At 43.1% G+C, this 24,810-nt stretch overlaps 1 protein-coding gene across 8 annotated transcripts in view; it reads right to left on the bottom strand.

Annotated features, from left to right (window-relative positions):
• Nucleotides 1-491: 491 nt before the first annotated feature.
• ALPK1 (alpha kinase 1) overlaps nucleotides 492-24,810 on the bottom strand; it is a 327,568-nt gene continuing 303,249 nt past the window's right edge. For 6 of the 8 annotated variants that reach the window (XM_085864001.1, XM_085864002.1, XM_085864003.1 and 3 more), the window contains 6 exons: nucleotides 21,395-23,153; nucleotides 16,385-16,544; nucleotides 6,777-6,939; nucleotides 3,448-3,637; nucleotides 3,231-3,280; nucleotides 492-1,228 (listed from right to left, as the gene is read on the bottom strand). In XM_085864001.1, the coding sequence (XP_085720127.1) occupies nucleotides 1,088-1,228; nucleotides 3,231-3,280; nucleotides 3,448-3,637; nucleotides 6,777-6,939; nucleotides 16,385-16,544; nucleotides 21,395-23,153 (2,463 nt within the window). In that variant the 3' untranslated portion in view covers nucleotides 492-1,087. Of the gene's footprint in view, nucleotides 1,229-3,230; nucleotides 3,281-3,447; nucleotides 5,089-6,776; nucleotides 6,940-16,384; nucleotides 16,545-21,394; nucleotides 23,154-24,810 lie in introns of all 8 variants that reach the window. The other 2 variants (XR_015053265.1, XM_085864007.1) reach the window with 2 other exon arrangements.

Raw genomic sequence — 24,810 nt, 5'->3', positions numbered from 1 at the left:
AACTAGAAGGGCACTTGGTAGAGCACATACCTCTGCCAAGCTGATTAATTTACGTTTTGTATCCCACTGATAGGCTGGATCTGGATTCAGACCTGAACTAAAACATTTTGACTTTTTGACCTCAAAACCAATAGGCTTCTTGCTTATGACAAACTCTACCGTGTGGTGAAGTTTCGTGAAGATCGGTTTAAAATTGTGACCTATAGGTGGGTGACAAACAAACAGACAGAATAATGCACAAGACCAACCAATATACTTGAAAATGTTCGAGTTTTGCAAGTAACAAACAGACAGACAGGGGTGAAAACACAACTTCCGTCCACCTTCGCTGGGCGGAGGTAATTATAGATTGCTCGGTAATTCTTGAAGCTGGCCCCCAGTGTGGTCAATACCCACTTAGATTGTGAATGCACACATCCATGGAACAATGCTTTGTGGGTATGGTAATTTCTGCACATAGAAGTGTTGAGATGGAACATGACACAAGCAGGTATACGAGTTACAGTTTTACTTGCTAAAATTTCCTTGCAACAATTGGTTGTCACTTGTCATGCATAAATATGAGGGCTATGATATGTATTTTGATAAAACACAACTTATTTTCATTTTATTCTCATGCAAATAACAAATAAGAAATACAATGCCAACTGGAAATAGTACACTGCTTGATGTACAGAAATCAACAGATATTAAAATAATCATTAATAAAAATACAGCTTCACTGTGTGCTTGAGCTTTATTTGACATGTTGTTAGTAAGATAAATTATTGTGGTTTGGAAATGATCCCAGCAGTCATGCTACCTTATATTCTTACACCCTTAAACGCCCTCAAAATAATATATTGCATTCCAAAACTTCAACTTCTCAAATTGATGACCGTGTAATTTATACCTATAATCAAAGCAGCCTTGTTATATTTCAAACTAAATAAATTTTGGTGCATCCACACTCATAATGGTGCTTACTCAAAATTATAGCATACTCTCTTTCTCCACCGTTATTCAATCAATATCACACCAAGTTTCCTTTGTGCAACTGAATTAGGCAACCGAGGAAGAGGCACAAATTTGCAGCACATGCAGTCGTTTAGGCCGTGTCCACATTGCCACGCTGCAAGCCTAGTTTGACGCAGATGTCTGAACAGACGGGGTGTTGGTGTTTCCAGAAGTTTTCAAAGCCTTTTAATCCATGGTCCATTGAATTGTCCAGTTTTAGTGCAGTATGAAGCTGGAAGAGCAATGAATGACAATATGATCCTCACACATTTATTTCACACACCATGTCAGCAAAGAGAGATTAGCCTGAGAAAAATGTTATGACCAAGTTTCACTGCATTTAACCCAGTTAATGATGAACTTCCTTCTAAGTATTGTGTTTGTAACATCATAAGTGGATAAAATGGAAAATAAAGGATAAATAGTTTGCTGGGATCATAATACTGTTTTTCATCGTTGAAAAAGACGTAACAAACGTCTGAGTATTTTGTTCTTCAAAAGGCTGCATGAGGGGTTGTATTTACTTTTCCAGAAAAAGTTATTACATCTTTCTTATAAACCTAATGTACCAATGGATAAATTGCCGGAATGTGAGGGAATTCCATGACACCAGCGACTTCGCCCAAATGGCCATACCTTTGGGCTTAGGCTATTAAACAAAAACAAACAAAACAAAAAAAACAACAACTTTATAACAGTTAACAGTTGGACATGATGGTGCAGAGTTCACAAACTTATCTTTGTGCCATCTATCTTGCGTTTTATTCTTGACCCGATTATATAGTGTCTAGCAGGTAGGGTGTTGCAGCACAAAGTGTGCCGTCCCCCTTGGATGGACGTTAAGCTGCGTGACCTATCTCACTGTTATTAATTGTCGGATGTTAAGGATCCCACGGTGTTTTTCGACAGGGTATGCAAGGTATTTCCATCACCCTGGCAAAATTCTAAATTCCTGCTTAAATAGCCTGGAGCAAGTAGTCCGATCTTCTTGGATATTCCACAACACGTTTATACTGATTGTTATCTCTCAGTGTGGTTGCTGTATCGGCAGCAGCTCCTGCACTCTAAACAAATTCATACATAAAGGTGTTCACATTCCATATGTGAACAGCCATCTTCACCCTCAAAGGGCATCGTCAACACAGGACTTTTAAAATGACGTATGAATGCTAACGAGGCCTTTTAGGTATGAGTTTCCGGTGACTTGGTTCTGCTCGAGGGGCACTTTTAACCTGCTGTTGCAAGCACTAAATGTGTATTTCAAAGTCTTTTTTAACAGTATTTTCAGCATTTAAACAAAAGAGTGGCGATTTCGAAATGGTTAAGCTTAATTGGTCTGTTCCTAAATGCAAATCTCTGTTGTGGCCATGGAACACAACAAAAAAAACATATATTTAAAGTGGCCATCACAGCCCAAACAGCCTCACACCCACCCCTCCCCCCTTCTCCCAAACATGATTAGTCGTAAATATCATTTTAAATTTACTCTGTGCATTGGTATTAAGCCCCAGATATGTTATGCCCATCGGTGTGAAAAAGTACCCCAACCAGATATGGTGTCTCCCTCTGGGAAGTCTGCCTGAATGTTAGTAATGATGGCATTGGCTTTCCAATTGCAGACTCCATTAAATATATCACCAAGTCTGCCATGTTCATACGAGGTAATCCCACAAAGTTCAAAGTCCATTCACTGAGAGGGATGGTCAGGGAGCTCGAGTAGAAAGCTCCCATCCACAGGCCTTGCACGGGCCCATATCGTTGGGAGTTTTTTTGCATTACAGGTTGCAAGACATCAACTTTTTGGGTGAGTTGATCAGAAAGTTCTCCAAATCTTTCATTGTACAGGATTAATGCTGGTATTAATTTTGATATAAACGTTCTAAGTTATTGGCAGGTTACCTAAAAAGGTGACTGCCAAGAATAAGGCACACCCCTTTCTCTCAGGTACTTTTCAAGTATTTTCGGTTTCTTTTAGAAGCTATGTGAGCCATTTTAGATAACAACCCTTATTTGGCACGTATGATGTATGTTCCTTGCCCCAATGGCTGTTGTTGCGAGGGATTTCTGCACATGCGTGCCAAACATTCTGGGGGCATATTACGTCATTTCGAAAGACACGCACTGTAAACGAAACTCACTTTGCACAATGATATATTTCATTGTAACTACTTTGTATAGGTGCTGTTTGTGCAAGTGTAAGTGTTTTCAGTTCGGTATTATTATCAGGGTCTTACCAATGGATCTGTTAAATACATCAACCCTCCGCCATCTGCTGTCACCCACCCTGTAAAGTGAAAGGTATAATCATGAAACACATGTTACTGATATAGCACTACAAAAGCAGAGCATGTTAAAAAAAGAAAAGAATAACTCATTTTCCAAATTATGTCATACAAAACTAGTGGCAATTTATAAAAGTGAACAGTAAGACACAATAGAAAGCTCAAACACCTTGTAGATCCACGATGAGTTCTTGAGCGAGTGACATATTGTATGTAAAATGGCTGAAAGCCATACCATACCGCGTAGCTGGCAGATCTTTCTTGCAGACTGTTGTGTTATTGCTTAGTTTTACAAACGAACCCTCTATGTAGGGCTCGGCATTCATGTATGCAGCAACCTGCTCAGCATGGTCTAAGATCTGAAGAAACATTGGGTAAGTACATTGAGAGGTCGAGAATATACTCATTAATAATGTGCGACAACATGAGGGACATATGCCAACAGTTAATGTGTCCACCTTGTTCGATACAAAGGATGCAACACAATTGGCATTCCATCTGATATCAACTATCTAGTTAATATTTCTTGTTCATGTTCGTCATTAATAATAACCTGTTACATGACCATGGACTAATGTACAATAGTTCACATTCAATAAAGCACAAACTCACCAAGCACCCATGCATGTGAAAAATTCATGACTTGATCTGTAGATTAAAAATGGCACATTTATTGTTTATGGTTCGGGTTATGGTTAGCATTATGGTTCATGTTATGCCTCAGATTTTGCTACATTTAGCCTTGTGCTATAACTGTGATGAATCCTGGTGTTGATCTCGGGATTAATGCTGGTATTAATTTTAATATAAACGTTCTAAGTTATTGGCAGGTTACCTAAAAAGGTGACTGCCAATAATAATTGAAGCCATTTAGGGTTAGTGATAGAATGGCAATTTTTGTCTGTTCTTTATCAATACACAAATATACAGGTAGTAGAGGAGGGATGCAGCACCATTCTTCCACGAGAAAGTCGATCAACTCACACCTGTTTGATTGAGGTGGAAAATGCTGTCTCAGGCATCATTCCAGAATATCTCATAAATGCTTGATTGGGTTCAAATTTGGTGACTGAGAAGGCCATGAGATATGGATAACATTAGTATGATGCTCATCAAACCGTTGGATGACCACACGTGCTCTGCAGATGGGGGCATTGTCTTCCTGGAAGATACCTCTCCCGGAAGGAAAGAAATGCTGCAACACGGGGTGAAGATGATCACTCAGCACCATTAAGTAATTATTGGCATTGACCTTGCCTTCTAAGGGAATGACTGCACCAAAACTATGCCAGGAAAATGCACCTCACAACATTACAGAACCACCAGAACCCTTCACTATTGGAACCAAGTACTCAGGGTTGTGGAGTTCTTTAGGTTGGCGTCACTCGTGCACTTGTCCGTTTGTCGAGAACACGGTGAAGGATGATTCATCTGATCATATCACATTTCTCTACTGCTCGGTAGTCCATTGCCAGTGCTCGTTGCACCACTGGACTAAAAAAAATGTGCATTGCTGGGTGTGACGAGTGGTTTGTGCACTGCAACCCAACTATGGTATCCTGCTCTGTGGAGTTCTCGGCGGATCCTTTTTTAATAAAGTGGCTGCTCGTGCCCCAGGTTGAAATGTAGTGCATTGATCTGCAGTTGCTTGCATGCTTTGCCTTGCACTTCAAATTAATGCACGAATATCAAAATCTTGGAGTATGCACTTCCACCCACTGTTGCCCTTTGCTGACGATGTCTTTCCCTCGGAGTTCCATGCCGACATCACCTTGAACACCATTGCTCGTGAAAGCAGTCACTGAAGCTCCTGCCAAACACACCTCAACAATCACCCCTCTTTCAAAGTTACTGAGGTCTCCTCTTGCAGTCATGCTAGCCATAATTATAGACAACCAGGGCTGTGCATCATTTTTATACATGAGCCTAAACATGCTGGAGTGTTATTTGCTTAATTTACACATGGTGTCCCTCATTTACCCATATGTCTCCATTTTTATGTCTACTACCCATGTGTGTATACTGTATGTATATATATATATATATATATATATATATACATATATATATATATATATACACACACACACACACACACACACACACACAGGGTAGCCCAAAAGTTACTTTACCCCTGATAAATTTCTCGCACTTCCCTCCGTCCCTTCCCCTCCGCCCGCTATGGTATGCGGAAACACTGACTCAGAAGAATGATGGAGAAGAATATATATACATATATATATATATACATATATATATATATATATATATATATATATATATATATATATATATATATATATACACATACACTCTTCTGGCTAAACAGTTGTACAGACTCTGCCTATTAGGCATGAGCTTACCAAAGCTGCAGCCCCATACATCTCTGTTGGATTGAACTGCAGCTAATCACAGGAAGCTAATTTAATTCTCAATTTTAGATCAGTCCACTCCGGAGAGGGAACATCCAAGGACACATGTTTCGGGCTTGTTGTCCCTCATCAGCATGGCTCCTCCAGCACTCTTGGGATTGTGATTGGTTGGCATGCAAGCAATCAGAAAGAGTCACACGCAGGAATATAAAAGTATAGAGAGATATCATTGTAGTCTGGTGAATACTATATGGCTCCTGGGAAGGAAATATCGCATGACAAGCATATCTAAATCAAAGTCTTAGCTCGTAAAGGCTACTCCATGGGACAGATTGCAGCCTGACATTATGATTCATTTGGAGCTGCACGCAGGACTCCGAGGAAGATACATGACACTGGTTCTGTTAACAATAGAAGCGGTCGACGAAAAAAGCTGAAACTCTCCAAAAGTGATGTTAAGTACATCAGGGTATGTTCTCTACATGATAGGCGATGATCCAGTGGAGATCTTGTGAATGACTCAGCTGAGAGTACGGTGTGAAAGTTTCTTCAACAGGAAGATACACATTTGCACAGTCATCTCAATAGATGTGCAGTTGCCCGAAAATGTTGAAAACCAAAGTCGTACTTGAAAAGTACGTTAAAAAAAAAAGTTTATGGTATGTCTATAAAGTTTATCTATATAACATGTCGGATTGGAAAACCCATAACCAGCCTTCCAAAATATCAGCACACAATTTATATGCAGTACAACGACATTAGGATCTCATTGTATAATTTTTGACGAGTTAGAGAAGGACAACTGGTAAAGGGACAAAATAATAAAGTGTATGGGACTTAAATCTGAGATATTGCACCATCATTGGCCAAGTGCTCAGATTGGGGAAGCAAAAATTACAAACCCATTAATTTGGTCTTCAAATTCCCTCTCCTCTTTCTTCCCTTTTTACCTTTCTCCTCTTTTTCTCCCCTTTCATACTGCCAAATTTCAACCCTTTTCTTAATTTGTTTTTTTCCACTTAAGACTCTCAATACATTCTTTTTTCAAAACGTAATACATAGACGATCCCCAATGTAAACAATCACGGATGAACACTCGGAAATGTGCACAGTGAGGATTACTTACCAGCAGTAGTGTGGCTGGGAGATAGAATATTTGTGTGAGTATGTCTTGCTGAACGAGACGCTTATTGAACTCTGTTATGTAGTACTGGGCCTTGCTCTGGCGCAGAACGTTGTCCACATAATAGTGTCCCATCTTTACCTTCCTATAGCATTTACCTACATATCTGCAATGGAAAAACAAGCCAGGCAGCAAAAAAAACAATGGATGTAGAATTGGATTCCTCCTTTACTCTCTCCTCCAACCAAGATCACAACAAAATTATTTTGAAGAACAGATTAATACAGACTACAAAGATATGATATGCTCCACCACCGAAGGTGAAGTAGGTTATGTTGTCACCCCTTTCTATCTGTCTGTCTGTTTGTTTGTCTGTGTACAGGATATCTCAAAAAGTTGTGGACGGATCCAGATGAAATTTTGTGGACAGGTTGGGTGTGTGACAAGGACGAACTGATTAGATTTTGGTAAAGATCTGAATCTGATAATTTCAAAAGTGATTCTTCACCATTGAGAGATAGGGCCAAAAACGATATCGTACTGGAGAGCATGCTATTTCAAAAAATGGGCCCGATATGTTCTCGTGGATCAGGCATTACGTGGCAGAGGTATGCGCTCTACCGAGTGCCCCTCTAGTTTTTAATGAAATCATGTACTATATGTATGTATGTATGTATGTACATCTGAAAATCAAAGAAAAAAACAGGGCTGGCTCTATCTCCACCAAATTTTACATACATGTCGGTAGGACCTGGGGTTAGGTCATGGGCACAAGGAAAAAAAAATCTCCTTCCCTATGAGGGGAAAAGGGGGTGGAGTCGACTTAAGATTTTTGCCTCATCTCCACCTAATTTTAGATACGTGTTGGCAATACCCATGGTCAGCTCTTTAACTTCCGCCAAGTAATGCTAGCATATGGGACACCCAGCTTGACATCCATCAGAGGGACGGTGCACTTTGTGATGGAACGTGCTGCTTGTGAAGCACCATTCTGATAATCTAGTTGGGTTGGAATCAAACCTGCCTCAGCTCAGAAGCAAGTGTGCTACCTCTGCACCAGGCTGAAGAAACAAGATTGCCTTCAATCTAGTTTGAAAAATAGGACCACTGGACCTGTAGCTTATCTGTTGGGCCCTGGCCTAATGCTCTAACCCAAATTTTGTAGAATTCTGATTGGTAGGTCTGGTGAGGAAGATTTTTGAAGGCATTTACACGATTTCCCAAAAATTTTACGAAGTCCGCCATTTTGACACATTTCTGGTCATGTGATCGGCATGACCTCCGCAATTTAATATCACGATCCTGTCCTAATGTTGTAACCCAAATTTTGTAGCATTCTGACAGGTGGGTCTGGAGAAGATTTTTAATGGAATTAATGCGATTTTCCCAAAAGTTGACCAAGTCAGCCATTTTGACACTTCAAGGCACGTGATCCACATGACTTCCACAATATAATTAACATCCCTTACGACCATAAGGTCCATCATGCAACCCGACCATAAGGTTGCAACCAAAATTTGTTGGCATTCTCACAGGTGGGTCTGGAGAAGAAGATTTTGGAATGTGATCACAGCACCACTCCACCACACACCACACAAACGAGGACCATGCATCCTTCATCAACTTCCTGCGAATGCCCCCAGCGATGTTCGACGAGCTTCTAGCCAGAGTGGGTCCAAAGGATAACCAAGCATTATTATTAAATCATTTCAATAGTCCAGTGGAAGCGATTTAACTCGTTCAATGGAAACGATTTCAATTGCCGAGCACCAGCGTCCAAAAACAATAGGCGAGTGACAGGAATTTATTAAAAGTGAAGTTGCAGCCTATGAATAGAAAACCTCATGTAATCGTCGACGACACGCTGCCACGCTATGCATACGTTAGACTATCGTTGGGCATAGGTTGTGGACGCCTGAAACATGCTAATCAATCGTTGGTATCACTTATGTATAAGTTAAAGAAGCGTTCTGTGTTCATTACTAGTACATTATGCATTTGTCCAAGTCGTTTTGAATACTTTTAAAACTGAAACAAAAAAATACTTCATCGTGGGAATGAGAAAAAAAATTAGCCGAAAAGAACATCGAACAATGGTGCAAAGTAGTCTCATATTCGTGGACGCAACGAGGATCCATCATCACCCACACCCTCCCCATCACGCTCACCTACTACTACTGACATGGACATACTACTACCAAAACTACTACTACTACTACTGACACGCTCACCTACTACTACTACTACTACTACTACTACTACTACTACTACTACTACTACTATTGCTACTGATACTACCGACATTGATATCTACTCAACATGGAGTCTGGAACACTGACGGGTTCCTCTTGTGAAGCCCATTTGTATATACCAATTCCCATAAACGCTGCCAATACGCCATTATACGGTAGATGTAAGTTAGAAACACGTTCAGTAAGTTCTGTGGTCGTCCGGAAGACGTCAATGAAATTCGTCTACATACGACAATGTGCGTTTGAGATAAGTTACACATAGGTTCAAAGCACGCTACTCATAGGTTCAAAGCACGTTACTAATAGGTTAAAAATTAAGTTTCGGGTATGCTAAACATCACCTCGACGTGTTTCAACTTACAAGTAACGTGTGTCCGACGTGTGTCAACGATCGTGGAGCGTGCAGAGAACTTATGCCAGCGTATGCGGAACTTGTGAGCCATACGTCAAGTACGTCGTAAAATTTTCAGCATGCTTGAAATTTCACGACGTACTAGACGTACCACGTAATATGACAGCGTACTTCCTCGTTTTTCAGCGTGATCCTAACGTATACACAACTTACCCATCCCGTATTCGACGTGTGCCAGCGTTTTACACACATTTTTCATAGGTCAGCATACGCTGGCTAAATCGTCAAGGTGTGACTGCGATGTTGACACTTCCAATTTTCAGGCGGTTATGATTTAAATCGGCGTACGGCAGGTTTTAAACAGGCTACGCCACGAGTTCGTCAGCGATACGTGCAGCGCGCTATGCCTAAGTTAAACTATCGTTGGGCATAGGTTGTGAACGCCGACAACAGGCTAAGCATTCGTTGGTATAAGTTATCTATAACACAACAAAACGTTCTGTGCCCGTTACTAATATGTTATGCATACGATCAACACGTTATGAATACGACCAAAACTTAAAAAAAAAACTCAAAACTTCAGTGTATGCCAACGTTTTACATACATTTTTATACGTTGCCATTGCTGGCTAAAACATCAAGGTGTGACAGCGCCTTTAGTTTTGACCCAGGAAGCCCATAATCCCAGTGGCTCCAACTCGATTCAGCACCGCGGGGGCCCCAGAGTCCCCAGAAGGTAACAAAGGATATCCAGAGTCTCTCGAAAGATGACTTTATCATCTGAAAAATCAAGATCAGAGATCTTGACATTCCCAAACGATGTACTGAAACTTGCTCTCTCCGACATCCTCCACAGAATACAGTCCATACAAATGCTAAAAAGTGTGGGGGCTAGTACGCACCCCCGACAAACTCCAGTAATAACTGGATATAAGTCAGAGATGGTACCACCACACCTCACAGCACTCTCAGTACCAGAGTATAGTTCAGACTTCAGATTGATCAGTTTTGGTGGCACCCCACAAAGACTAAGTATCCTTCATAGGGTATCCCGATTCACTGTCGAATGCTTTGCAGAGATCAGCATAGTCCTCAAGCAGCTCCTGCCAAAACTCTCGACTGCATTTGGTGAGGACCCGAAGAGCAAGGATACAGTCAATCGTTGACTTATTTGGTGTAAAGCCTGACTGCTCTGGACACTGGTGCTCAAGCTGATGGTAGCGAACCCTATCAATAATTATCCAAGCAAAGACCTTGCCCGGCACTGAGAGCAGCTTCACCCCTCAGTAGTTGTTGCAGTCCTGGCGATCACCCTTCCCTTTCCAGAGAGGGACAGCAAGGCCCCTCTTCCACTCATTTGGGATGATGCCTGTGTTCCTGGCAGAGCACAGAACTGCATGCACACACAAGTGCAGCATTTCCACCAGCCTTGATAAGTTCAGCATGGATGCTACAGATCCCAGGAGCTTTGCCCCATTTCACCCGGTTCACTGCAGCCTGTGTTTCCACAAAAGAAGGTGCATCATAGTTGATTGGACTGTCAGCAAGAGCGACAATAAGAAGCTTACACCCAACTCGACAGCTGGTGGATCAGCTTGGTACAGCTGTTGAAAGTAACCAACCCAGCGGGCCTTCACTTCGGACTCCTCTGCCAAGAGCCCACCACCCTCCGATCTAACTGCATAACACTGAGGGACGGGCTTGCAGGAACACAATGTGCGAATTCCCCTGTAAGCAGGACGAGAATCACTTGACCAGAGGTGATGCTCTACCCCCTCACAGATTCCTCGCACATAGGCCTCCTTATCCACCGTGAGTGCATATACAGTTTTACGCCTCAGCTCCCTGAACAGCTCAGCTCTGTGACTCTGGTCAATGGTATCCAGTGTCCCTTGAGGGACAAATTTTTTCTTCACCCTCCGGTGAGTTCCAAGACATCCACCGGCAACATCAAGGATGGTGGTCTTGAAGGCACTCCACAACTCTTCAGGATTCTCTAAAGCACCCAGACCCCCCCAAATTCCCATCCAGCCTGTTTGCAAACTCCTCAGCAACCCTCTTATCCTTAAGCTTGCCAACATCTAGCCTCGGCTGGGATGCTGCCATTCTCCCAGATACAAGCTGCAACTTCAGAATTGCTACAAGTAGCCTGTGGTCGGTATTGTGGAACTGAGCACTCCAGTAGACCCTGCAGTTCTGGATCATACTTCAGCGACCAGCAATGAGTACATGGTCAATCTCCTTTGCCACACCACCAGCATTGGAAGACAAAGTCCAGCGATGAGCCTGTGGGTGCTGAAACCATGAACCAGCCACCCTAAGTCCATGTCTTCTTGCAAAGTTAAGTCACTTAGTCCTATTCTGGTTCACAGTTCCAGACTCATGGGGACCAACACATGTCCCATAACCATCGCCACCAGTTCCAGTCGATGCATTGAAATCCTCCAAGACTAGAAGAGTATCTCGCCTGGGGCACTGATCAACCACAGACTCGAGCGTGGCGTAGAATGTGTCCTTTATGGTGAGATCACTCGCCTCAGTCGGAGCATATGCAGAGACCAGGAAAACGACAGCCAAGGAGTGACGAATCCTTCATCTCATAATATGCTCGTTGACCAGTGTTACTTCAACTATCATTGGAATCAGCTTATTGGACACAGCTACAGCAACTCCTTGGGCATGGTAACCATCAGAGCGATTAGATCAATAGTAGGTGTAATCACCTGCCATGATCTCACGACCATACGGTCTCTGAACCTCACAGAGTGCAGCAATACAAATGTTCAAATGCTTCAGCTCAGATGATAACAGACAGGTGATCATGCTCTCTTTGAGATGGGACATTAAAGGCACCCACTCGACGAAGGGACCGCCTCGGGTTAACCCAAGGAGACTGCTGTCTGGTGGACGACACCTCAGCACCACTCCACCACACACCACCGCAATCTGACGCTGGAGGTTTACCCCATGGTTTTTCTCCCATCATCAAGGAATGGGGGGTCCCTAAGGCTTTGCCTCAATTCCGTCATCCGGTGAGCTGCCCTGCGAAGGGAAATTGCACAGGAGGTATTCTCACGGAGTGGGTTTTCAGATTTTTTTTCCATTTTTGTGCTTTGGCGAATGAAGGGTTTTACGGTGGCCAGAATGCAAATCCTGCCACCAACCTCCGAAAAAACAAGTAACCCAACTGCAGGAGGACATCCGCAGACACAGTTGGGTACTAGAAACGGATGGCCATTGGCTCACAAGGAGCTCCTCTAGCCTTTGGCAGGTTTTGTTTTTAATCCTGTTGGGTGTCCGTATCTTACACCCTCCTCACTAGAAAACCTGGTGGGGGAGACGGTTTAGCCACAGACAACCCGACTAAGAAACAGGTTAGTACAGGTTTACATGGTTCCTGTAACAAGTCACAGATCTAATCTGGCTTGACCTGACAATAAATGCTACCAAATTTGGGTTACAACATTAGGACATGGCCTAGATAAGCTACAAGTCCAGTGGTCCTATTTTTATTTTCACCTTTCCAATCCTGTTCAAGTACAGAATTTATTTTTGTCTTGGTTCCTGAGCTAAGTATGCAAGGTCCATCCATCCATTGGGACCATACTCCGTACAGAGCATTGGTGCTGCCTAAGCTGTCTCCTTGGCAATGGACACAATCCTGGACGGGTCGCCACTCCGACACAGTGTACCAACAAGGAGGAGTAGGAGATTGGGACCATACACTGTGCAGAGCGTTGGTGCTGCTTTCACAGTCTCCTTGGCTATTGGGCACAATCCTGGATGGGTCGCCACTCCGACACAGTATACCAGCATGCTGGCACTCATTTTGCCAATAGTCCGGCAGATATGTGAAATATTCTGGAAGTTTTGTGCCTTTGATGATACAAGCATGAAATTTGGTACACAGTTATAGCATACACTTAGGAAACATTTTGGATATAGGGACATTCCAGATTACCCCAAGGGTCAAAATGGTGGCCATTTTACAAGATGGCTGCCACGAATAACAAATTCTGCCTACAAGGTCAGCAAAGTCATACGTGCTTGGTGCAAAACACAATGTAGTGAGTATAATATGATTATTATCAACTAGTATGCACATGCTTCATTATCTACTTCATATTTGACTAAAAAATGTATCTATGGTGGTCTATGAGGGACACAGATAACAGTTTACCATCGCAATAATGCATGGCTGGAACAAGAGCTCTGCAATATGATCATGCATGTGAATGTTACCTGAATATTGTTTCTGGAAATATAAATAGATCAAAAATCAAATTTGGTGAAAGGAACTGAGACTCCATGAATATTTCCATTATTAATTACATACTGGTAGCTGGCAATGTCGCGATTAAATGCATAAATTTGCGAAATCGATATTGATGTACTCACTGTATTAATTTTCATGATTGCATAATAGAAATGTTCAAACTACAATGGTGTGTTCATATTGATTTGGGTTTAACATGGTCCTGTCCAGCGCAAAGAAATAATGTATGGTGGCCTATTGGGGACATCGAGTGACAATCACCCAAGATCGCCATTGTGTATATATGCATCTCCTCTGGGCTGGGGTTCGTAGTTGAAAACATTTTAACTCTGCTATTCTGTTTTCAGGTGATAACTCCACTGTGGTGTACCCAAAGACTAATCCCCTGCTTGGTGGTGGTTCTTCCCAATTTTACAGTGACTGATTGGTGGTGGTTCAAGATAATGGCCAAGCATTTCAAACTATTAGACCCCCAGCAGCGAGGACCAAGTACATCTGTTACATCAATTAACCAGACAGACTGGAACCTATGTGTGCTGTGTCAGATGGACACCACTGAGCCTCTTCATTGTCCAGCTGACTCCAAGCGAAGCACAGGAGGGTCTGGATACCAGACTCTGGCAGACAACCTCCTCAGGTTCAGTGAGATCGACTGCTTGCCAAAATCTCTCGACATGTCCCGCTTGGACGATGGTGATGGTATTGAGTCCACCTTCCAGCACTACAGGGCTAAGTGGCATGATTCGTGCAGACTACAATACAACAAAACTCAATTGATTCGGGCGGAGAAGAGGAAAACAACCAGTGGGGATACCGAAGGCGTGACACGAAAGTATACCCGTCAGAGTGTGGACCGCACAGAGTCACTGGTCGAAACGTGTTTCTTTTGTGACAAGCCAGCAGGTAACGAGTCTTTGCGCAAAGCTTCTACCTTTGACCTGGACAGACGAGTCAGGAAATGTGCTCTGAAACTAGAAGACAAGCCACTTATTGCTAAACTGAGTGCTGGAGTTATGATGGCGCAAGATGCCCTGTACCATGTGAAGTGTCTGGTTTCCCTCTATAACAAAGCAAGGGACACAAAGAGAACCTTGGATGACCAGGATGATATCAATCATGGCATAGCTCTCGGAGAACTGGTGTCCTACATCGATGATGCCCGCATGGACGCTCTTGTGGCACCAGTGTTCAAGCTGGCAGACCTAACAAGTCTGTACAACAACCGGCTGAAACAACTTGGAACAGTCTTGACTGGACGTGTTCACTCGACCAAACTCAAGCACCGGATCATGACATATTTTCCGGACATGGAGGAGCACAAGCCTGGCCGAGATGTTCTGCTAGCTTTCAACAAGGACATCGGATCAACCCTTCACAAGGCCTGTGAACACGATGCTGATAGTGATGGTGTTCATCTTGCTAGAGCCGCGAACATAGTCCGAAGAGACATGTTGAAGAAGAAGACAGCCTTTAGTGGTTCATTTGACGTCCTCTGCCAAGAACAATCCGTGCCAAATTCTCTCGTGGCACTAGTTGCTATGATCCTGAATGGTCCCACGATCCAAGAGCAGTCAAGCCACTCATCTGTATCAACACCCACTCTTACAATCTCACAGCTCCTCATGTTCAACAGCTACGCACGCTGCCAACAGAGTACGAGTATTGAGCTACCTACCAAGCCGGCTACTGTTGGGGCCAGATGATGGTGTCCACACCAGAGCTCCCATCGCCCAGTGTCTGTGGGTGGGTTCACACTGATAATGGCTGGGACATATACTGGACAACCCTCCCAGAGGCAACTGAGGCATGTCAGCAACTACTAAGGTGTGGCTGCAAAAAGGGATGCAGAGGACAGTGCAAGTGTGTCAAGGCTGCACTCCAGTGCACAGCTCTATGTCACTATGGTGGGGAGTGTACAAGAGAGTAGAACTGGGACAAGAGAGATCACAGATGATAATTATGTAACATGTACACATGTATCCATGCATCATAGTAGACTCTGTTTCCTGGATCTAGAGGTTCCACTGTATAATTTTGACTCTGTAAGTTGATGTTAGGATCAAACAGGTGCACTTCCTCTGAGTTCAAGAGTATTAAATGAACAACAGTCATTCCATGGTGCTTGATAACAGTTTTTTGAAGAGTTTGTTGTAGAAAACCGTCCAAAAGTGCAAAAATGCACCAAAAATGACCAAATAAATGGTTTATTCATGCTTTGTCACCTTTATTTGCTATTTCTTATTTGCTAGAATCTATATTTAGTTAAATAAAACCACTGGTATGCTTCTTAAATATAGTTGTATCCACATGTATCCTCCTTGTACAACACAAAATTGGTTATTTTGTAAAATGGCCGCCATTTTGGCTCTGGGAAGAATCTGGAATGTCCCTATATCCAAAAATCTTTGTAAGATACTGCCCTAGCAGTGTGCCAAATTTAATGCTTGTATCACTAAAGGCACATTTTTTACACATATCTGCCGGACTACAACCTCGGAAGGATGACAGGCCGAGTTAACCCCACCTGGTATTAATTGAACAGCTGGGCGGGATTTAAACTCAGGACCCTAGGATCCAAAACCCACCACCATCACCATTAAGTCAACACTCGGAATATATGCAAGGCGAGGGACTTGAATTGTGTACGAGGTCAGCTGACAGTCCTTTTTCATTTGATATTTCTTCTGGAGATGTGTTGTTAAAATATTTTTGCTGATGATAATTTATGTACCTTCCTTGGGGCTCATCTTGGTGGAGGTAATGAATCCAGAAGGTCTCACGTTGGTTTCCCATCAATCTTTTTGGTAATGGTAGCCGTTCACCGACATGCAGCAAGGTCTCCTGGCCGAGCCAGGTCTCAGACTGGATGCTGTACTTCAGCACAACTGCTTCTGAACAACCATGAAGTAAAAGAGGTGCAAGGTGCAGGAGTCAAGGAATCACAAAAATGACATGGTTCAACCATTCAAGTGCAGTATGTCTTAAAGCACAGGTAACTCCCAATTATAGTTATAAAAAATAAACAAGATTATTGAAAATAAAACTTCCAAAGCAACAATTAGGAGAAGTGATTAATCTTCTCCAGTTGTGATTGATAAAGAGCAATAATTATTTGAGAACAGTCCGATTTATTCTGCATGCTAGTCCTCAAGGAGTGCTTCCAGCTGTGGCTGATGAAGAGAATCTTCCTGAAAGAGCATCACAATTACAGTCTGCAAGACCTTTATCTGGACTTCAAAAGAGTACTATGGAATATTGCTCTCCCCTACGTGCTGGTGCTCCCACTTCACACCTTTCCTGGATGCTGTGGGATGCAAAGCTTTCAACATCATTGGCTCTCCCACAAAGAAGCAGAAGCACAGGACCTGTTGCTATCTCATCACAGACAGGTTGGTGGCTTCTCTGTTCTATCACATCTCCTCGGGTCTTGCGCCCTCTGCTCCTTTATCCCTCAGTGTCATCCCAGTCCTTCCAGGTCTGAATGGTGTTCCAGCAACTCGCTCCTCATGAAACTCTGAAAATCCAATCCACCTCATTCTTCTATGAGCCGAGATTTTGTATCCACGAAAATTTGTCAACTGAATGGTTACAAGTAGGCAAATTTCAAATATAATGAAAAATATATGTAACTAGGAAGAGCAAGGAAAAGTATCCAACCGCAGTGACAAGAAAAGTTAAAGTTAGTCTTTCATTTTAAATTATTTCATGGACTTTAAAAAGGTTATTGCATTGCACTCTTGGTTTCACACAGAGCCAAAGCCCTGAGCTATTTATGCCACCCAATGTGAAATGGTGGTGCAACATCTGGTGGCGGAAGTTGAATTTGTCTCATAAGAGGGCAAAAATATCCTGGTTGCAAAATAAAATTTGGCATCAACATTATTCATGCCCATTCTCCCATGATTTAAAAAGTGAATGTTAAGCTTTTCAAACGGAAGCGGCTGCCGTAAACGGGAGACAGACGAATACACAGACAGGTACCATGGGTCGCAATATATATAGTAGATGACTTCCCTTCCAAGGAACATCAACACAGAAAGAGACCATATATTCTGCACATCAAGCCAGCACAATGATTGCCAACCTATGATAGTTTTTTTGGATATAGAGTCCAAGTTCATGGAAAAGCTATAACACTGAAACGGATCAGGAAGCAACAGGCCAAAAGAAACAGCAGAGAGGGAGGGGGTGGGGAGACACCAACAGCAGAGTTGAATGACAAAATAGAGGGAGAGTTGGACAAACAATGGGTGTGGGGAGGAATAGTGTGGACAATATGGATACAGAAGGAAACTTCTTCCCCCCCCCCCAACCTCTCTTCCTCCTCACTCTCCCTCCCATCCCCTTTCTCTCCCCTCTCTCCACCCTTCTCCTCTCTCTCCTCCATCTCCTCTCTCTTCACCCTTCTCCTCTCCTTCCAAACCGCCCTTCTCTCTCCCCCACTTTCCTCGCACTTGCTCCTCTGCCCCCCCATCTCAATATGTCCATGCTCTATCCTGTTTAAATGTTGAGCGCACTCTGTCACAGTGTGTCGGTGTTTCTGAAGCAGCTTCCCAAACAAGGGTTATACTGGGTGGTTTGCCATTGCCTTCCCAGCAGTAGTTCAAGCAGGAATTTGTAATTTGGCCACAGTTCCGGTGATAGCTCGCCTATATTCTTCGCAAATTACACCGTGGAGATCTTTCACGTTCATCAAATAATGTTGGTAGACGGGACGCCCAGTTTAACATCCATCGGAGGGTTGGCGCACACATTGATGATTCATCCAGTTGGTGAAACACTAAGATGGTAGTTTATAGCCGGGCCGAGATTCAAACCCAGGTTGACAGCTTGGAGGTGAGTGTGCCATCCTGTCAGTTATAGGTCGTATTTTAATATCAGCTTAATGAACACACTGCGATTCCATGTTGTATTTATATGTTTAAAATGTATCTCATTTGGTATTCTGCATTTCTTCGAGTCAAATGTTGAGCTTTGCCTGCGTGCAGAGCTTTTCAAAAGCAGTGCCGGAAGCGGCCACCAAAAACAGGAGACAGCCAAATGCACAGATGCACGGACAGACACCACACTTCATATTATATAGTAGATGGTTAAAGTCAGACCACAATGATGTGTTAACAGGGCAGTAGATTAAAGAAAAATGACAGCCAATCTGTCACATGTTAGAAAACATGACTGACAGTTTTATACATGCCAAATGGCAATGTCCACACAAACAATGCTAAAGGTTTAGTAAAACAATGGCAACAAGAATGGAACTCGGGAGAGCACATACTCCGTCAGGCTGAACAGTTTAGTTTTTGTATCCCACTGCTAGGTCGGGGCCCGGTTGCTCAAAGCATCGTTAAATTAAGCCTAATCGATCATTAAATTCCTTAAGGATAGATTAGCAAATGACAGGATTTAACAGTGTTGCTCGAAGGTTAAGAGGGATTTAATCGATCGTTAAAGTTAACGATAGCTTTGAGCAACAGCATTAAACCTATCGTTAATCTAACGATAGGTTTAATCGATCATTAGGCTAATGATAGGTTTAACGATGCTTTGAGCAACCGGGCCCAGATCTGCATCCAGGCCTGAACCAATATCTAATCGGCTTGTTCATGTCACCTACCCAACTCATCCCTCAACTGTCATCCAAGTCCGTCGGTAACTTTTTGAGATGTTGTGCTATATAATCGGTTTGGGCCACATCTCTCAATGGTGAAGAATGACTTTAATTTTCTTTTAGTATTCGGATCCGGATCTTCACTAAAATCGAATCATTTCGTCCTTGTCACACACCCAACCTGTCCACCAAGTTTCGTTGAATCTGTCTATAACTTTTTGAGATATCGTGCTCATAGACAGACGAACACATTCCAACAGGGGTGAAAACACAACCTCCATCCCCCTTCGGTGGTGGAGTAAATGATGGACATGGTGTTGAAGAATAAATTTGGTCACAATTGAAAATTACCTATTTGAAACTCCCTTTCTTCCTCAATGGCAAGTATAGTAATACCCATTATAAAGCACAATGCCCGATTCGGCTCGAAAGGCATATAAAACAAATTTAAAGACCATTAATTTTGGTATTTACAAAATAATTTAGAGAAGCAAGCAGAATACTGAAGGTAATTTGTGTCAAACATTCGACACATACTACACTTTGCACCAAAATTGAATATTTATGGTTTGGATCGAAGAGCATCCGAGTGGTAAGTCGTGGGAGGTAAGTGGTACAGTGCAAGCCATTATGTGTTAAATAACCATTGACTAACGCATCACGTTACACATTAAGCAAGATGAGCAACCACCGCTGACCCAACACACCCAGAGAAAGCTCCATAAAGAAGAGCGTGAATAATAAATTTGTAATTAAAAAAAACAAAAAAAACTTGATCATTACTCTCTCAATACAAGCTCATCACACTGCAACATTCTTTCCTCATGATACGTCAGTGTAATTTCAGGCAGTCCTGCCTTTTCATCAGCAGCACTTTAGTGCCCATACAAGTTGCCTCAAGTATTGAGGAGTCAACCAAAATACAATTTAATATTGCAAAATGTAAGGAATCAAGTATGGGCAGCCCTCTGCTGGTTAGGGCAGGAATTTGTAATTTGACCATGGTGCCGGCGATAGCTCGCCTACTCTTCGCGAAGGACACCATGGGATTTTTAACGTCCACCAATGAATGTTGGCAGACGGGATGCCTGTCTAACGTCCATCCGAGAGACGGCACATGCATTGATGAATAATCCTGCCTGTGAAACACTGAGATGACAATTTATAACTGGGTTAGGATTCAAACCCAGGAAAGACAGCTTTAGTGCGTGTACCTCTCGGCCATCCTGTCGGCCCTCGATTTCAGGCGAAACTGGTGTTTTCCTCCGAAAAAAAAATTCCATGCACGTTTTCAAAATTATCACATACAATTTTTTCCCCTTTATCTTAATATTATTCGTCATTATTTGGAGATGACGCAGGATAGAGCCCATCTGATAGGCATGCTTTGCTTTGAGAGCTCGGCCAAACCAGCTGGCTTGGCAATGTTGGACACACTTTGGGCTTGGGTTGGCATCGTCACTGTTGAACATATGCACATTGCCAACGTCGTTTCAACGTGGGCTTTTAGATGGAGAGAGATGGTTGGCTAGTCGACAATGATTATGTTTGGCCAACATCAAGTGTTTGTCTGCCAACTATGTACCAATGTTGGGAGGAAAAAGGGGCTGGGGACGGAGGGGAGGGAGGGTGATTAAATATTCCAGTTTGTCACACAAGATTTGTCTAAAAGCCAACACAAACTGCCAACGACGAAGCAACATTTGCCCGATAATCAAATTGACCTTGACCCAACAGAATTGCCACTGTAGGGCCAACATTGGTCTAACGTAGCTGTGCCAGCTGGGAAGCCTACTTGGTGAAGAATTTTTATGTGCAAAATATCTCTTTTTATGAGAGTTAAGATGCAGCTGCTAATGGCATTTGTATTAGTTAATGATTAAAATCAAAAACACTTCATTTGATCATCACATCACTTTACACTGTTACAAGTGATAAATATTCACAGTTGTGATAAGAAGAGGAAGAAGATGAAGCAGGATTAGCAATATTAATGAGAGTGAAGTGTACAAATTCCTAGCAAACCAAGGGAAACATATTGTTTAAAATAATGGAAGAAGACGAAGTTATAAAGAAAAACTAATGAAAGAGGTGGAAGGTAGAGGGTTTAGCAGCAGTTTTGGGATCACGTACGGTAAGTGTGATTTTCTTTCAAAGCCGGCATTGGTGGCCTTGTGAAGAGCAACTTCTTAAGGGCCTTTGTTTTCATCACCATGAGTGAAAGCAATCCTCCAGTATGAGGTTGAGAAACCTCATCTTCACTGTTCATACTCCCGAGTTCTGAGAATGAATTCGGATGCAGTGTCGGAGGAGCCGCAGACTGCCCACTAGTCTTTGTGTCCTCCACAAATATGCTGGATGAAACATCTTTAGGATATTTTCCGGCCTTTGAATCTACATTTGGCAAAATAACTTCATCAAAATCTTCAGTGTTATCTTCAGGACAAACAATGCCATGAGCATCAACTTCAACCGTGATCATTTTTCTCTCAGCAAAGGCTTTTCGTCGAGCATGCGCAGTGTTTTCCTTGAAAACATTCTCTGGTTCATTGTTCCCATTCTCCTTCTGAAGTGTCACAGCAGCAGGTAGTACTGCAAAGGAATTGCTGCTTTTTGAAGGATCAGTAGGCTGTTGAGAAATCTCTGCACCAATCATCTCAAATGACCCACTTCCCTGTGAACCTGCGGTCCTTTGCGGAATTGGCTTCGAGAATGAAGAAGAACTTGAAAGATGTAAGCTGGATACTTTAACCCAAGAAGAAGATGAAGAGCTCTGGCTTCCTCGCAAAGAGTCATCTATTTCTTCCAGATTTACAATCTCTGCCAGTGGCTGAACTACTCTCTCTCTTTCCTCCAGCACACACCACTCTTCTGATGGTGCAGTTTCTGCATTTGCATCAATCAGCTGTGTATTGTATTCCTTCACACCCACATTCCAAACTGCATTCTTATGACTGTGCTCTCTGTCATCTCCAACTATTTTACTTGTCCTAGTGAGATCCAGCTCCTTGAGGCCTCCACTCAAGTTATTAGCCAAAACACTTTGACTGACTTTTGTAGATTTATCACCTTCAATGAGCGAAAAAGGGTCAGAATCCATTCCTGTTGCTTGATGGTCACTTTCACCTTTTAAGACCTGCACCCCACGAGAGGACTCATTCTCTGCCATTGGAGTACTTCTGCCATCATAAGCTTTCGGCCCTCCAGAGTAGTATTCTGTTGTTGCTACAACAGTAAAAATGCTGTGGCCAACATTGGAGAGTTCTTTACTTTTTAGCACTCGAAATTTTGCACCCTGTTCCCTCATTATGGCCCCAAAGTTATCAGTGTAAAGCAAGATTTTGTTTACATCCTCAGCAATGTATCTATCAGGCATGCAAGATGCAGTATCAGATCTCCTGTGCCGTCTTTCGTCGATTGTTTTTGCAAGATCTCGCACTGCCTGCCAAACAACAGCTGCAGCTTCTTCCATCACGCTACCAGTATCGCTACTAGCCAGCCTTAGCCGTTTTAAAAGGTCTGCACAGGAATCGAGTCCCAAGCATGCTTTGCGGTTACTCGCTTCTTCAACTGAATTATTGGTAATGTTATTCGATCGATCTTTCACAACTCCATCACTGTCTTTTTCAGGTCCCTTGGTTAACCTGTCTGTTGCACTAGTCTCTCCTTCCACTTCTTCTCTGCCCATTTCCCTGTATGTCACAGCCTGGCCAAAAGCTGCAAGTATGAAAGCATGAAGCTGCTGCCTGCTGGGTGCCTCTCCAACTCCACGCAACGACGTGAGTATAGAAACTTCAAAGGCATCAGCTGCCTGGCGGATGCAAGTCTCTCGCTCAGAAGAAGGGCAGTCAGGCAGTTGGCTGTAGCTCAACAAACAGCTTCCACAGCGATTCTGCAACGAAGAACATAAGAAAAATCGGATCAAATCCACCACCAAGGTGCGAATCGCACAATGCCAGGTTATCTCCAACCGCAATGAAAATCAATCCGTCACCAAATGCATTCCTCCATCTGAGGTGAGCTTTTGGAGTTCCACATTCGCATTTTCACGACAACCGATCACAGCATTTGTTTTGGTTGTGTGAAGAGAGGGAGGAGGTAGTGTTTGGAAATGGCTTTGTTGTCACCAAAGTAGAGCAAACGCATCAACCCAAGTTATATTGCACATAGACCACCACTAACAACCACTTGACTGAGGTCATTTCTACGAGTTGACGAGAAGAAAAGCTCTGCACCACTTTTCTCATTGTCAGATCATAAAAGGGTGCTTGTCCAACATGATCAAAGGGAAAAAAAGAAGGGTTGATGATAGAGAGAGGGAGAGAGAGAGATTTTTTTTTCTTTTTTGGTCACAAGTGAAGTCGCTCTTTTGATAAGTGTGTTTCAAACAGGGGCGAGTTAGAAAGAAAAGAAAAAAAAAAACCCCCAAAACTTCTTTTGTTGTGAGAGATGCTTTGGATAGGCATTGAGAAAGGCAATGCTGAATCGAAGGCGAGCACAAAACACCACGAAGACCCTTTCAGGTTTGCGCACTAGCCTGCAGCAGTCTTTAACCCTCACCTCAGGAAGGGATTTATGATGAGCCGCCTGCAGCCTCACAGCACCATAGGACAAGGACTTGCTGCCAGTGGTTCGTGCTTAGTCTGGAGTGTCTTCGTTCAACTTGCTATCCTCTAAAAAGGGGAAGCAGGTGAACTCTACCAAACCAACGATGTATCGCCAAAATCTAAAATTTGATGAAATCACAACTACCACACATCTTCATAGTTGTTCTCATCGTGCGGGGCGGGTGTTAGGATTTTTTTTCCCCCCTTCTTCTTCTTCTTCTTCTTCTTTTTGTGTCCCCTTTTTAAAAAGGCACCCTTTGTCTGTCGCCTTTGTTCGCAAGTGTCGGCCACGCTTGCTCGCAATTCCAAAGAAATTTCTCGGAGGGACACTGCCATGCAATGAGTATAACCATCAACATCTCATTAAAAATCTATTCAGACGCAGGTCCCTTTCTCCAGCCAGAATTTATGTACCTGCCTTACATTTTTCCAGAAACGCTCGCCTGCAGAGAGCACAGTGAGCTGGGGTGCAACCTCCGTGGAACCTCCCAACCAGATTCTTCCCTCAACCAACCCTCCCCATCTCTGCCCCCACCCCTCCTCCGCGCTTTTTGCTTTGTTTTTTTTTTTGTCCCTACGACAAACGGTCGTCTTAGAAAGGCGCAGCGGCTTCCCTGAATAGGGATTTTATAGCAGGTCGATTGGACACGGGGTACTGACCTGCAGTAAACAGCCAATTCATTTTTCACGCCCAGCGCAGCATACAAAGGCGCTCCAATCGCGCTCACGTCCTCCGCCAAACCCTTTTAAGGCACGAGATCCCCAAAAGGAAACAAAAAAAAAAATTACCGGACTCTTTCACCCCCCTCCTCAAACTCCCAAACCTCCTCACCCACTTTTTCCCCCCAAATGCCCTGCCTTCCCCTTCCCCCCCAAAACCTCTTTTACACAACCCAGTTTCAGAATCTGCCTCAACCAAATGGAGGTTGTAATTCAGTCACA

Source organism: Eptatretus burgeri, chromosome 18, assembly GCF_056783735.1.
Source record: "Eptatretus burgeri isolate ZD-2024b chromosome 18, Ebu_testis_v1, whole genome shotgun sequence".
NCBI classification, from domain to species: domain Eukaryota; kingdom Metazoa; phylum Chordata; class Myxini; order Myxiniformes; family Myxinidae; genus Eptatretus; species Eptatretus burgeri.
The sequence above is the reverse complement of the archived record's forward strand: the minus strand, read 5'-3'. Positions and strand labels throughout refer to the sequence as shown.